The sequence below is a fragment of the Aethalodelphis obliquidens genome, unplaced genomic scaffold (genome assembly GCF_003676395.1).
Source record: "Aethalodelphis obliquidens isolate GAN/ISIS:26980383/991018 unplaced genomic scaffold, ASM367639v1 scaffold16, whole genome shotgun sequence".
In the NCBI taxonomy this organism is placed as follows: Eukaryota; Metazoa; Chordata; class Mammalia; order Artiodactyla; family Delphinidae; genus Aethalodelphis; species Aethalodelphis obliquidens.
In genome coordinates, this window is record NW_020837960.1 from 16,514,793 (window position 1) to 16,530,731 (window position 15,939).

The 15,939-nt window shown below is 44.6% G+C and overlaps 1 protein-coding gene and 1 non-coding gene across 13 annotated transcripts in view; one reads left to right on the plus strand and one right to left on the minus strand.

Annotated features, from left to right (window-relative positions):
* Nucleotides 1–15,939, minus strand: part of RCBTB1 (RCC1 and BTB domain containing protein 1) — a 65,590-nt gene that overhangs the window by 15,459 nt on the left and 34,192 nt on the right. For 10 of the 12 annotated variants that reach the window (XM_027116338.1, XM_027116336.1, XM_027116331.1 and 7 more), the window contains 5 exons: nucleotides 8,550–8,716; nucleotides 5,720–5,878; nucleotides 2,660–2,767; nucleotides 2,016–2,158; nucleotides 808–998 (listed from right to left, as the gene is read on the minus strand). In XM_027116338.1, coding sequence (XP_026972139.1) covers nucleotides 808–998; nucleotides 2,016–2,158; nucleotides 2,660–2,767; nucleotides 5,720–5,878; nucleotides 8,550–8,716 — 768 coding nt within the window. Of the gene's footprint in view, nucleotides 1–807; nucleotides 999–2,015; nucleotides 2,159–2,659; nucleotides 2,768–5,719; nucleotides 5,879–6,450; nucleotides 6,525–8,549; nucleotides 8,717–15,939 lie in introns of all 12 variants that reach the window. The other 2 variants (XM_027116343.1, XM_027116341.1) reach the window with 2 other exon arrangements.
* LOC113625854 (U6 spliceosomal RNA) lies at nucleotides 14,644–14,750 on the plus strand. Its single transcript, XR_003434904.1, has one exon. It is a non-coding gene; the product is annotated as a U6 spliceosomal RNA (small nuclear RNA).

Below are 15,939 nucleotides of genomic sequence, written 5' to 3' on the forward strand. Positions count from 1 at the left end.
AACAACTCCACAAAGTTAACAAAACCACAAGTTTTTCATTTCTTTTTAAGTTCATTTTTGGTTCATGCTATACGAGATTATGTAATAAATTTAATATAACAAAAGCACTTACGAACAGGTTCCTCAAACAAATAATTTGTACATGAACGTTCATAACAGCACTATTCACAATAGCCAAAAGGTGGAAACCATCCAAATGTCCATCAACAAATAAATGGATAAACAAAATGTGGTCTACGTATACAACAGAATACCACTCAGCCATAAAAAGAAAAGAAGTACTGATACGTACTACAACCTGGATGGGTCTCAAAAGCATTGGGTAAAAGCCAGACATAAAAGGTTGTACCTTGTATGATTCCACTTACATGAAACATCCAGAACAGGTAAATCCACAGAAACAAAAAGCAAATTGGTAGTTGGCAGTGGTTGGGGGAAAGAAGGAATGGGTGTTCTTTTCGGGTGAGGAAAGTGTTTTAGAACTTGATATACATGATGGTTGCACAACATGGTGAAGGTACTAAACGCCTCTGAATCGTACACTTTAAAAATGGCTAATTTTATGTCGGTGAATTTCACTTCAATTAAACTGAAAACACTGAAGGGGAGAAAATAATACATCCATATAATATTCCATAACGTTTTAATATATTGTATTATGCAAATCTAATTTGGGGAAAGGTATTAAAGCTAACGGAGGATAAAACATCTTGAACCTAAAAAAAAGCCCACAGTCAGCAAATGTGCAGGAACACCCGTCAGCTGATGACACCCCTCGCTGGGGGGAGCAGCCCTGAGCTTCCTTACCTATAGACAGGAGGCGCCAGGTGACGGCGGGCGTGGCGAAGCAGGCGAACACGTCGTCGGTGGAGGAGAAGTGGGTGAGGTGAGGCAGGGTCACCGACTGGCCCCGGCACTGGCCCCACATGTACACGTGCCCTCCCTGCGTCTTGGCTGCAGACGTGTGGGCAGAGTGGCAGGCCGCAATCTCTATTACCCTGGGAAGTTTTCAGAAAAATGCATGTCACTTCTTTTTCACAGAAGCCTAAGCGTGCCACACAAGGTAAATAAAAAGTTCATGCTCAGAACACCTCAAAAAGCCCAAGATTCAGGGACTTTAGCTAGCACGTCATACTGACAAATGCAAAAGACTAGAGCAAGAGTACTGTGTGTCTCCCTTCCTGGCTGCCCCACTTCTCACGCTAACCTTATTCTGAGTTAGGATAAATAATGCATACTGTTGAAGAAAACCTGGATAAAGGGAATAGAAACCAAAATAAATGAGGGAAGTGGACACTGGAAAAAAATGTCCTGACAGTTCTGGAGGCTTAGACAGTAGCAAAAAATACTGTATTCAATATACCATTTCCTTACAAATACAACTTTATCTCTCACCCCCTACCAGTGCTCAGAACACTCAGTAGGCTGATAGGCACTGGTCCAGGGGTCATGGACTCTGAATGTCCCAATCCAAATGGACATCAAGCCAAACTTACTACATTCTCCGTATGCTTCTTAGGCAGGGTCCCAGAATCAGAAGTCAACATTCTAACACTGAGTGGGTAAGACCTTACAATATGGCTGAACAAACATTAAGCATCTATTCTAGTAACACACATTAAATCAAATCAATATTTAAACAGATAATGCCCTTTCAAGGGCAGATTTTATTTGTTTAAAAGTTGTTTTAGTTGGCTCAAAAAGAAGAGTTTATACTACGCTTTAAATTTCAACATGGTGACAGACCTTACTTTTCTTCCCTACTGAACAGGCAACAAGAAGCTGCAGGGATTATACCCAGATGCATTAATGCCTGCCTACCAATCTCAGGTGGTTAAAAGCTGTGTAAGGATCACGTCAACTTCACGTTCATTCTGACTGGTACAACACTCCTTTGTTCAAAATGAGAATGTTAATAAACAGAAGAGCTACAAAGCCAAAGACCACAGCTCCAGCACACACAGTCCCAAGTCCCAATGCACACACAATTCCAAGACACGGTACTGACAAGTTACCTTTCTTTCTCCACCATGATGTGTGCTGGGCTTAGCAGGTTATTTTTATTGCCAGTTCCCAGCTGCCCATATGTGTTAGCTCCCCAGGCATAGAGCAAGCCCTCATCAGTTAGTGCTAGAGTATGTGCATAGCCGCAGACAATCTGCAAGTAAATTTAAATGGTTACCATCAACAGGAGAACAGGAAGGGCAGGGAAAACATCTACTTAAAGATTAGGGCCAGCTTCTGCAGAATGCCAATTCATCATCAGGTGTGGGCTGACATTCTCTGGAACATTAAAAAAGCATTAGAAAAGCCTATGCCCGAGACTACTCGATATTTTTCCATTCTTTTTTTTTTTTTTTTTTTTTTACTTATCAAGACCAGTGTGCCAGCACCATGGTCTTGCTTCCCATCATGGGAATTTAGGAAAGATATAATATTAAATGTGGAAGATGAAGGCCCAGGGTACTCTTCAAAAAGACTTACTAAAGAGTAAATCTCTGGGAATTCCCTGGCGGTCCAGTGGTTAGGACCCCACACTTCCACTGCAGGAGGCATGGGTTCGATCCCTGGTAGGGGAACTAAGAGCCTGCAAATATTCCGCCAAGTCAGAGCAGGGAAGATAGACGGGGACGAGCACCTAAGGGTCCACCATACATACCTGGTTCACACAAACGCTGTGCAAAGCTGCCACTCTCACGGGGGTCAGCTGATTGCCGTTGTTTCCCAAGCCTAGCTGACCATTGCCGTTGTAGCCCCAGCCGTATACCTTAGACAGAGAAAGGGGGAGAACAGGCTTTTAAAACTGCTGGTAAGAGGGAAGAGCTAAAAATGCCATCCATCTAAACAAATCAGATACTTTTTTCACTTCCAACACTCATATTCCACTAAATGTGATCCTACAACTGATCTCCAAACAGAAGATGCTTTAGGGGTAGGGATGACAGAATCTAGCAGACTCCATAGCTTACTAGTTGGATAGCCTTGGGCAAGTCATGAACTCTTGTTTTAGGCATGAGGAAGCTGAGGCTCATTAACAATTACTAAGTACCTACTGTATCTCAGGACCTTGTGAAAGGTACTAGGAATAAGCCTTTGGAAACAGTTTAACAGGAGAGACGGACACATGCAATTTTTTTGCAGCCAGGCGGCAAGTGCTATAATAGAGAGATAATCAAGGCACTACAGGTAGAGAGGAGAAAGGATGTAGCCACAGAAGAAAGTTTAGGCAAGACTTTCCAGAAAGCAGAGGTCTGAGCAGGGCTGAAGGCACTTCAGGGGGAGGGCACAGAATGTGCTAGAGACAGCTGGGGTGGCGGCTGGGGAGAGAACAGAAGGAAAGGTAAGGGCCCAAAGGGCCAACACACAAACCGAGGAAAGTGCAATGCATCTGTGCATCTCCCACTGAAATATTCCAAAACTGAGATCAATATGACTACATTTGTATTCTGGAAAGATCACGCTGGCGGCAACATGAAGGGTGACTGCGGCGTGTAAGACCAGAGGCAGGGAGACCTCGACATATAACCTCATCTCTCATCAGCCAACAGGTGAGCTCTGATGAGGGTCCAATGAAGGCGGTGACAGCGGCACCACAAGAGGGACCAGGAAAGAGGTTAAAGAAGGAGACATAAGGGAATGTGGCGATCCCTTAGACGCCCTAAGCAAGAGGGGGTCATCAGCTGAAAGCAGCAGAGCTGGGCATAGGTTTGACAGCGAGTGTTAAAGGTTTAGAATGACCAGCATGGGACATGGGTAAAGTACTGGTCAGGAACAGACAAGAGGCCTGGCTCAAATCAGAAACACGAGATATGGGTGGCAACAAGCCCCATGGCAACACAGGGCAAACGGGCATCGGCGAGGGCCTTTCCAGTCAGGGTGACAGAGGGAAAAAGGGGACGTGGAGTTTAGGGTACTGACAAGAGATGGTTACAAGTACTTTCAATGCCAGAAGTCTAATACGTTTGAACTTTCTGGGGAGAAATTTGGCAGTAGCTATCAAAAATTCTAATGACATACTCCCTGACCCAGAAATCCTATTTCTGGGAAATTATTCTATAGACATACTTGCATGAGTGTGCAAAGATATACACACTCACAAACAGGAACACAGAAAAGCAGTGCAACAAGGTTTATAAACAAATATAAAAAACAATTGAAAGGCCCATCAGGAGAGCTCTGGATGCGGGTCATATGCACAAGGAAAACCAACACCCATACAAAGAAAACTAAGCAACTATTATAATGGAAGCAACTATCAATGGTCTGATAATAGATTCAGGTAAAACATACGTTGTTAAGCAGAAAAGCTGCAGACTGGCCGAAAAAAGCAGTAGATATAACAATCCCATTGTTTAAAGAAGGTACTTATACTCAACCGTACATAACTAACTATAGAGAAAAGTCCAAAAGGATATACATCAAACTATTAACAAAACTGAAGGAAAGGTATTCACTTTTTACTTTGTATCTTTCATTTGTTTTCCTTTGTTGAAATCATCACATAATAATTTTAAAATTAAATTTATTTTTTAAAATAAAGAAGTGGAAAATACTGGAATGGAGGATGTTAGATGACTATCCCAAGGAATTCGGAAGCCCTCTGGCGTGATATCAGGATTGATTCAAAAAGTGAGCTAGGGCTTCCCTGGTGGCGCAGTGGTTGGGAGTCCGCCTGCCGATGCAGGGGACACGGGTTCGTGCCCCGGTCCGGGAAGATCCCACATGCCGCGGAGCGGCTGGGCCCGTGAGCCATGGCCGCTGGGCCTGCGCGTCCGGAGGCTGTGCTCCGCAACGGGAGAGGCCACAGCAGTGAGAGGCCCGCGTACGGCAAAAAAAAAAAAAAAAAAAAGTGAGCTAACAAAGCCGAGCATTCAGTAAACTCTAAGCCACCCTCGCACCCCAATGCAGGACGCCGTACATCTGTGTCCAAAGAAGCATCTTTGAATAATTTTTGTGCACTGAAACAGGCACAGGTGGTAACAAGTCCATTGACATAGAAGCTTCAACCAGAATTATTTTATAGAAATAACGATCAGCTCAAAGGTGACTATGGTAGAAGGTCACTGAAAGGTGGGTTTTTTAAAGTAGCCAATAACAATCAGGACCAAAAATTCTCCTTTTGCAAGTTGCTTCTTCCTGTGGACAAACATTCCAGATGTAGGTAGGTACAGAGCCTTCACGCCCATTAGAGTTACTGCTTATAAACATCACCAGCTAACTTTAAAGAGTGCACATTGCCTCTTGCCTTCTGAGATGGCCCGCACACTCTGTCAGTGGAGTGTGTTTCTCCCAGGGCCGCTCTCACTTTCTGAGATGGACCGCATTCTCTCTATGCAATGAGTATCTCTCTAAATAAACCTGCTTTCACTTAAAAAAAAAAAAAAAAAAAAAAAAGAGTGCATAGTTCACTTTTTCATTGGAAGAAAAAGGTAGTATTAAATTCTTTTATCTACTACATTAAACCACAAACAAATACCTATAAGCATTGGGCTATCTGGATCTGACAAAAACACATTAGAACCTTTACTTGCAGATAAATCTTGGAATTTAAAAATTCATGATGAGGAGCAAACATCCTGTGGTTACAACCTCAATCAGTTAACTGTCTAAGGAGCTATGAAAACAAAGCACTCTTCCTTCCAGAATCTACCTGGAAAGAAAAGGACATTTCACTGAAGGAGGAGGTAGGAGGAGAAAGGGGGATGCAGACATTGCTCACCTCACCATTGTCCAGAACAGCCATGGACGAGGTCTGACCGCAGGCAATGCCAACCACCCTCTTAATATGTAAACAGTTTGTAACTTTGCGAGGAGTTGGTTGATTTGCTGTAGATCCTGATCCCACCTGGCCACAGTTGTTATAGCCCCAAGCAAACACCTACACAACGGAAGGGGAAAAGAAAAAGAAAGAAGAGTAAGGGTGAAAATTCTACCTCTAACACACAGTAACAATCATAAAATAAAAATAAACCCACTTAATGAGTACTTACAACATGCTAAATGGTCCTAAGTGCTTTACATGCATTAACCCATCTAATCCTCATAGTAATCCTGTAAGATGACCCTGGGATAGGTACTAGTATCATCCCCATTTTATACATGTAAAATAGAAACACAGAGAGGTTGAGTGACTTGCTCGAGACTCCACAGCTAGCAAGCAGAATTTACTACTAATCTGAACCCAGTCAGTCTAGCAGTGCTCTTAACCACTACGTTATACTGCCACTATAATTATGGCAGCTATATAGGATTTTTAATCCGGCATCAATAGGAAATGGGGTATATGCCACATCAGTATGCCACAGTGATATGAAAAATTCAGCCTAACTCTCTGGGCACAAATAGTCATTTTTTTTCATCGAAACTTTTGAAACCATACTATGCTTTTCCCTCTCTCACTAATCACCAAAAGGAGACATTATATAAATTTTCCTGATGACACAAGCCTACCATCATTGTAATTATCAATCATAGTTCCACGTCCTAACACAGTCATGCTCACAAGTACTAAGGAGATGCTGTCCCTACAGGAATGACATGGGGTTGTTAGGCTATTCTTGATGACATTTTCTGAGTTCTCATTTGCTGTCTATCAGCTCCAAGCAGCTCCCCTCCTCAACTGCATCCTGCTTCCTTTTGGCCTGTGATCGGCCGTAACCTGAAAACCAGATTTCTAAGGGAGGGAGACACAAATAGAGCTCTACGCAAAGTTAAAGAAGAAAAACAAAACTACAAATCACTTTAAGTTAATTATTAACTGAGCCTATCAAACAAGAGTGTGACCAGAGAGAAGAATTACAGAGGACGGGGGATGCTGGTAGCAGAGGAGATAACTTCCTCCATCACTAGGAGAATTTGTAAGGACCCCTCTCACCCCCTTCACTTGCCTGTGGGAAGTGGTCCTCACACATCCTGAGTTCCGGCTTCCACAATTCTCTTTTCCTCTGCCAGCACTTTCTACCTAAGTTCACGTGTCTGAGGCTGCCCACGTGATGTCTTAAAACCCACGGCTGATGTCTTAAAAAGAATATGTGCTACAGGTTCATTTCATAGGCACAAAAGAAATAACCTGCCATACTTCCTGAAAGTGGATTCACAGGACTAGCTAGTGTAATAATGCAAATATTTATCCAAAGTAGCATATGCTTCAGGTTAAAATAAACCAGGAATCCAGGCTGCACAAATTAGCAAGTTCTAATTTCAACCATCATTCTTCTGCACTTCTTTTCAAATATCCCAAGTTCCCTTCCAATGCAGTTGCCTTTTATTTTAAAAATGGGGACGAGGGTTCCACTAACCAAGAAACAGACTAGGAACAGCAGGTTCTGCACATAAAGCCTGCTAGGCCTGGCTCCAGCACATCCCAGCCATGAAACCTGGATCTCCCTAAGGTGCTTTGGTTTGTTCACCCATAACCTACCCTACTTAGTAAAATCACGGGAACAGCACTGAAGGACTTTAAACAGGGAACGATCTGATCCGATCTGCATTTCATAAATCACAGGGGGCAGAGAAGTAACACTGCACAGGCAGACCAACTAAAAAGCTATAGAATAAAAGAGACCATGGCAACAGTCCAGGAGATGACAAGGCTTGACCTAAGGTTATGGAGATGGAGAGGAACAAGACGATACAAAAGACTGGAAGGTAGCACCAACAGGATGAGTAACATTTAAGATAAGCATGGAACTTGGGGGGTGAACAGGTTGTTCAGAACCTACTGGAATGTTGGTAAAGTTATTTTCTATGACATCATTACATTTACTGAAAAACAAAATAGACCTTAGGGGATGGGGGTCATTAAAAACACAAAAGTATAGAACACTGTCATACACATCTGATTTGTAATCTTAGCAAAAAGCAGGAGACTCAACTGCCTTAAGAATTAACTCTACTGTCTTCAAAAGAGTGGTCCTGATCACACAATATAAGTTGTATTAGGAAAAGGGTTCATTCCCATACTGTTCTTAGCGACGCACACAGGGCTGCTATGTTCACACCATATCCAAGTACAAGTATGGTCATTTTTTTTGAAAAGCAAGGCACTTTCACAATAGCCAAAGGTAGAAATGACCCAAATATTCATCGACAGATAAATGGATAAACGAAATAGACAATGAAACATTATTCAGCTTTAAAAAGGAATGAAATTCTGCTGCAGGCTGCCACATGGATGAACCTGGAGGATATTATGCTGAGTGAAATAAAGGCGGTCACAGTGGACAAATACTGTATGATTCCACTCGTGTGAGGTACCTAGAGTAGTAGAATAGTAGAATGGTAGTAGTAGTAGTAGTAGTAGATAGTAGAATAGTGCTTGCCAGGGGCTGGGAGTAAGAGAAAGGAGAGAGAGTTAATGTTTAACTGGTACAGAGTTTCAGTTTTGCAAGACGAAAAGAGTTCTGTGGATGGATGGTGGCGAGGGTAGCATAACAATGTGAATATACTTGTCACTAAACTGTACACTTAAAAATGGTTAAGATGGTAAATTTTATGTTACATGTATTTTACCACAATTTAAAAATAAAGAATAAAGGCAGGGCACTTACCTCTCCATCAGCTGCCAGAGCCATTGAATGATGTGAGCCACAAGCTACTTCAACCACTTGCTTGATCAAGAGGTTGGTGCAGACTTGGATGGGAGCAATGCCTTGGTTGGTCGTCCCATTCCCAAGCTGGCTATATCCATTGTGGCCCCAGGCATAAACAACTCCATCTATACAGGATGGCCGCACACAAAGAATCAGCTCAAAGAAGAAACAGTAACTCCTGTACTTTGCTCAACTCATCTTCCAAGCTTAATTTCTTTTTGTGACATTGTGATTTATAAGAAATACGTATCTGGTCATCCAGATTACAAAAATACACTCATCTTGTATATTCAGTCTTCACCCACAGTTCCTGTCTCACAGCTCCCAAAACCGGTGGAATATCCTAAGTGTTGAGAACGATAAGGGTATCTTTTGTTATGTGACTGAGGTGACTTTTGGAAGCACCTAAGGACGATGGGTCTGTTGCCAGAAGAGCCAACCACAAGATGAGAGGGTTGGAGGGGAGAGGGGCTGGAGGCGGAATTAACTGCGACTGCCAATGACTTAGACAATCATGACTATGTAATGAAGCCTCCATAAAAACCCAAGAGGACAGCTAATTCTGGCCCCTGTTCAGAGAGCTGCCATGTCGGGGAACCAGAACACTTACATGTGCCACTGTGCCAGGCACCAGGCTCTACGAGGACAGAAGGTCCTTTCTTCGGGCTGTTAACTCATATCCTTTAATATCCTTTTATAATAATCAGTAATCTAGTGAGTAAATGGATTTTCTGGAGTGCCGGGAGCCATTCTAGCAGATTAATCAAGCCCAAGGAAGGAACTCCCTGTCGGTCCAGTGGTTAGGACTCTGTGCTTCCACTGCTGAGGGCCCGGGTTCGATCCCTGGTCGGGGAACTAAGATCCCACGTGCCACATGGCGGGGCCCAAAACAAAGGAAAACCCAAGGAGAGGGTCGCGGGAACCTCTGATTTGCAGCAGGTTAATCAGAAGCACAGGTAACAACCTGGGCTTGTGACCAACATCTGAAGTGGAGGGTGGTCTTGTGGGACTGAGCCCTTTACCAATGGAATCTGATTCTATCTCTGGATAGGTGGTATCAGAATTGTGTTGGATTCCTGGACACTGTGCTGGTACCCGAGAATTACTTCTTGTTGGGGGATGCGTGCGTGCGCGCGCGCGCACACACACACATGCACACGCGCGCACACACACACACACACACACACACACACACACACACACACACACACAGAACTGGGTCCAGGAACTCTCTATTCAATTGATGTCAGAAACAGGATTTGCAAGAACAGCCCTGGCTCACAGACACGTGGTTTTTGAAGACAAAGGATAAAAGGGCAAGGAATGAGGAACCTTTGATTCCCAGATGGCTACCTAGTCACCATGGTATGAAAACTGCAGCTGTGGTGCAATCAGTTACTAAAGGTGAAAGTTACCAATGCCGTTTAGAAATGGGAGCAGACGCAACTCCCAAGGAGTTGGCTCAATGGATATATAAGGAAATGCAAAATAAGAAGCACACTAAATAAACAATCCCTGGGACTTCCCTGGTGGTCCAGTAGCCAAGACTCCACGCTCCCAATGCAGGGGGTCCGGGTTGAATCCCTGGTCAGGGAACTAGATCCCATGTGCTGCAACAAAGATCCCACATGCAGCAACGGAGCTCCTGCGTGCCACAACTAAGACCCAGCACAGCCAAATAAATAAATGAATACTTTTAAATCAGTAAATAAACAATTCCCCGCTTATTTCATATGCAAGAGCCAAAACAAAACAAAGGGCTTGGCCTTGATGCTGATTCAAGCTCAGATCTGGGTCAATCTGAGCTCCAGCCATTAGCCTCGAAGCTGCCTAGAAAGGGAAATGTTATGCAACAGAAAGTACCTCGAGTACCTCTGGGTCGCCAAGGAAATAGTTCCCATAGGAGAAGGGCAAAAACAAGAAACAACTGAAAGCAAGGGATATCGTGTGAAGGAACCGGCCTGCTTTGAGGAGCAGCAGCAGCAGCTTCCTGAGGAACCTTTACTGAACCGGATTGTGAGAGGAACTAATTCAAGGGCTGTGTCGTTGACGTTGAGGCTGCAGAGTGGAAGAGCATGTCTGCGTTGATGCAGGACCCACTGCTCTCTACTGAACAATCACAGGTGGCTGTACATGATCCAGACACTCAGGAGGTTATTCCCGAGCAGACGGCCAGGTTGGTGGACTGGATGAAAGCCACTGTGAAGTCTGTTTATCCCTGATGAGAGGGATTTCCCAGCTCCCCCTATTGATGCCAGAGGGAACACCCCAGATGAAGCAGCTGAGATGCTTCGTATGCAAGCCATGTGGGACTGGCTTTACGATGACTGGGATAGTCACCCACTGAATACGCCCATTACCCAGATTATGGTAAATGCTGTGAATTAAGGGGGTCCCTGTTACATGGGCACCTCATGTAACTTTACTGCTACAAAATCAAACAGTTTGAGACACCTTATCTAATTTGCTATCTCAACTTCCCCATAGGGGCCTTACTAAGAACATTAATTATGAAAATAGGGAAAGACAAAGAGGGGAGAATCAAGGGACTCACCCCAGCAGAGCGAAAGTCTTCAAACGGTTGTTACAAAGTGGGATGAATAAATCGGATGCTGATGCAGTTGAAACCAAGGTGTGGCTGCAGCACGACCAGAGACTGGTGAACCAATGGGACCCCATGTTGGTCTCTAAAATTAAAGGGCCCCAAACAAGTCCGCTCTATTTATCCCAGCTTGGAAGGCATTAAAAAGCCAGAAGGTAAAGATTAAGATAAGAAAATTGACCAGGAATGCCCTGGGGCAATGGTAAGGAAGATTAATCAAGATAAAGATTGACCTAAAGGCCAGGATCTTCTGGCCCGACCCCCAGCAAGGCACCCAAGGGCATAAGCACATGTGTGGGTGAAACAGCCCTGGGGAGGAGAGGAAACTTTTCTGATACAGGACCCCAATGCACTGTGATTCCAAAACCTGTTGGTGAAGTCTTAACAGCTACGGTTAGAATGGGGGATACAGATGGGTAACAGTTGATGGGACTCAAGTGAAAATCTGAATGAAAACTGGGGTTTTGGAACAGATTCTGTGTGATGTGGACGCATCCCCCTCACCTGAACGGAGTCTTGGGATGGATATTACATCGGACTGGGGACTGCTTCCCCAACCTAACATTGTAAAACAGAAGGCGCGTAAATCTGCCCTCAGGCCGGTTTTACTGGGCGCTAGATGGGAACCACTAGAACTGCCTGAGCCCGCACAGGTGCTGAACTTAAATATAGAACACCTTGTGGACAGAAAGAGCTCACCATTTTAATTAAAGCTGGAACACTGGTACCAATGCACTCACTGTACGGTAGCCCTGTGAGGCCTGGGGAAAAGGCAGGTGGCTCCTAGGGGCTAACGGTAGGCTATGGAGGCGTAAATAAAGTTGTGCCGCCTACAGCCTCAGCAGTTCCAGTCGTGGCTTCAGCCTCAAAGAAGATGCAGCAGGCCAGCAGAAGCCGGAACCCAGGGGCTGACCTTGCACGTGCTTCCTTCTCAATCTCAGAAAAAAGCCAGCAGCAGTTTGCCTTCATGTGGGGAGGATCCCAGTTTCCTTTTACTGTGTCATCACAGGTTTATCTGAACTCACAAGCTTACGATCACAATTTGGTCAGAAGGGATCTGGACTTGACACAGGTCTCAAGTGCAATCATACACTATACTGATGACATTATGACCATGTTGGAAACTGAAGAGCAGGCAAGGAGTGATGTGAATGCCATGGTGACACACATGACCCACTGGGGCTGGTTAATAAATCCCACAGAGGTCCCAGGGCCTCCCCAACAGTAAAATTCTTAGGAATAACCTGCCGAAGCCACGAAGAACATTCCGCCAGAGGCTAAACTAAACTGCTGTCGCCACCCACCCCTAGGACCAAAGCAGCAGCAGCAAGCCAGCATTTGGGTGGTTTACCTGGCATTTGGAGAATACATCTTCCACATCTGGAAACCACGCTAGCTCCCATCTATAAGATTACCCGAAAGACAGCTGTATCTGAGTGGGGACCTGCGCAAGAGCAGCCCGTGTCTGAATTAGCAGAGGGCGGCAGCTCTCCCAGGGCTTACGGGGCTTTACGGCCTCATCAGATATGATTCTGAGGGTATCTGCCACCTGCACTCCGCAAGAGGAGCTTATGGCAAACCCGGGAGCACCTCCCAGCAGTGACCACTGGGATTTTAGACCAGAAAATTCCCAGATGCCGCTGTCTGGTACACACCATTTGAGAGAAAATTAGTAGCCTGGGCATTAATTGAGACTGCCTCAGTGATTGAAGGACATAAAATAATCATGAGACCTCAGATGCCCATAACCTCCTGGGTGGTGTCGGAGAAGCCCTCTAATAAGAAAGGCGGTGCCCCGAAGAGTTTCATAATAAAACAGAAATGGTTTACAGGGGAGCGTGCTGCTGGGGGGATGCAGACAGGCGTGAGCAGGGAGCCTCTTTTCATCTAGGACCGACTTTGGAGCTGCCTGAGGAGCTGCTGGAACCCACTGCCTTGTGGACATGCCCTGTGAAGCTCTAACTGAACACCAAAGAGCCGCCTGCTTTACAGACACAGTTCCAAGGTGAATGGACAATATCCCATTTGGAGAGCGCCCACGTTAAGACCAGTGGATGGCAAGACTGACTGAAGGAGTCAAGAATAAATCAGTGCAGTGGGCTGAACCGCAGGCTGTTTTCCGAGCAGTGATGGAAGAATTAAGCAATGGTAAAAACCCGTATGTTTGGGTCTTTACCAACTCATGGGCTACAGCCAATAGCCTGGCTGTATGGTCAGGTAGATGAGCAATGGAAACTAGACTGTTAAAGAGATGCCCACATGGGGCATGGCCCTATGGAATCACTCTGGGAATTTAAGAGGCACATTAAAGTAGGACATGTTGATGCCCATCACAAGAAGCTGACTGGAACCACCAAGTGGACCATTTGGTGCACTCCCTTGACGCAGCCACCTGGGTCCATGGAATGAATGGGCACGGTGGGGCTGCAGCAATGCAGAGGTGGGTTGAATCTAGACATATTTCTCTTGCACTTTGAGAGGCACGAAATGCCAACAAGAACCATTCTGTCAACAAGAGAGCCAGGGACTGCAGATGGCTATGGGGAAAACTCCCCGGGGGGAAGTCCACCCCCCCCCCCAAGAGCTAGCAAGGGGATTACACTGGAGCAATGCCAGTAGCCTCAGGGGCTATAAATGGGATCCTAACAGGAAGAGATCCTTTACTCTGGACTGAGCCTTGCATACCAGGTAGTAGAGGCAAATACTCAAAATAGTATAAAGGACTGGAACAGAAAATACTGTACCTTTTTTTTCTTTTTGCTCAGACAAATCACTGATCAATGGCATGGGTAAAATAAAGGCATTTTAAAACAGTGTCTCAAAGATTTCTCTCACACCTGCTTCCTTGAGAAGCTACTAGGGATGTGTTTCACCCAAATGAGGGTATAATCCAAGGAGGAAGACACAGGACACAAAAATAGGGGATCCAGAAAGGACAAAGGATCCAGAAAGAACAAAGAAGGGACATCCGAGGATGACGGTGAAATGAAGTTTTAGGCCGACGGCTGTGCAACAGCCTAGAGTGACCAGTCCAGGCTAGAGTAGGGCGATAGAACACTCCGGAGATGTACTGATATGCTCAGAGGTGCCCAGAAGCAACACTGTGCTATAGGGACTTCCCTGGTGGCACAGTGGTTAAGAATCTGCCTGCTAACCCAGGGTACACGGGTTCGAGCCCTGGTCTGGGAAGATCCCACATGCCGCAGAGCAACAAAGCCCTTGCGCCACAACTACTGAGCCTGCACTCTAGAGCCTGCGCGTCACAACTACTGAAGCCTGCGCGCCTAGAGCCTATGTTCTGCAACAAGAGAAGCCACCACGATGAGAAGCCCAGGCACTGCAACGAAGAGTAGCCCCCACTCGCTGCAACCAGAGAAACCCCGCACACAGCAACGAAGACTCAACACAGCCAAAAATAAAATAAAATAAAAAATTAAAAAAAAAATACTGGTGCTCGCTTCGGCAGCACATATACTAAAATTGGAACGATACAGAGAAGATTAGCATGGCCCCTGCGCAAGGATGACACGCAAATGTGTGAAGCATTCCATATTTTTGTAGTGAGGTGGATGGACCTAGAGTCTGTCATACAGAGTGAAGTAAGTCAGAAGAGAAAAACAAATACCGTATGCTAACACATATACGTGGAATTAAAAAAAAAAAATGTTATGAAGAACCTAGGGGCAGGACGGGAATAAAGATGCAGACCTACTAGAGAATGGACTCGAGGACACGGGGAGGGGAAAGGGTAAGCCGGGACAAAGTGAGAGAGTGGCATGAACATACATACACTACCAAATGTAAAATAGATAGCTAGTGGGAAGCAGCCGCATAGCAAAGGGAGATCAGCTCGGTGCTCTGTGACCACCTAGAGGGGTGGGATAGGGAGGGTGGGAGGGAGACACAAGACGGAGGAGATATGGGGATGTATGTATATGTATAGCTGATTCACTTTGTTATAAAGCAGAAACTAATACACATTGTAAAGCAATTATACTCCAATAAAGATGCTAAAAAAAAAAAAATACTGCGCTATAGAAGAGTTCCAGCATACATTTATGAAAAACAAGTAAGCCCAGGAAAACAAACAGTTGTATAAGAAAGGAGATGGCTCAGCTATAAATAATACTTATCGACTCCTAGTAATGTGAACACTGAATACTGATTTAACCAAAGTGGTGATATCCCTATAGTGACGCAATAAGGTGAGGGAAGGTAGGAGAAAGAGAGCTAAATTCTATCTGCTGTTACAAAAAGTCAAAGGATAATATCTAAAGTAAAAAAATTCAGAAATAGCAGTATAAGCATGTTAATTTAAAAATATGAGAGTAAATACCAGAAAAAAACACCTGAAGGAGTTAAAAAGTAATTCCACCTGAATAGCAGTTTCTAAGAGTAAGGAGGAGTGAGACAGAGTCCTGTTTTCTACTAAAACCCATATACTATTTGATGGTTTAAAGTGTTAAACTGTTTTTAAACTATGTGACTATTTGTAATACTTATAAAATACACACAAATATATGTACCATACATACATTAAACATCCTATATATCATGTATCATATGTATGTTGTATTAAATGTATTATAACAATCAAAACTGAATTAAAAACAAAAAGAAGACTATTCCCACAAGAAAACCAGTTATTTGGGCTTCCCTGGTGACGCAGTGGTTGAGAGTCCACCTGCCGATGCAGGGGACGCGGGTTCGTGCCCCGGTCCGGGAAGATCCCACATGCCGCAGAGC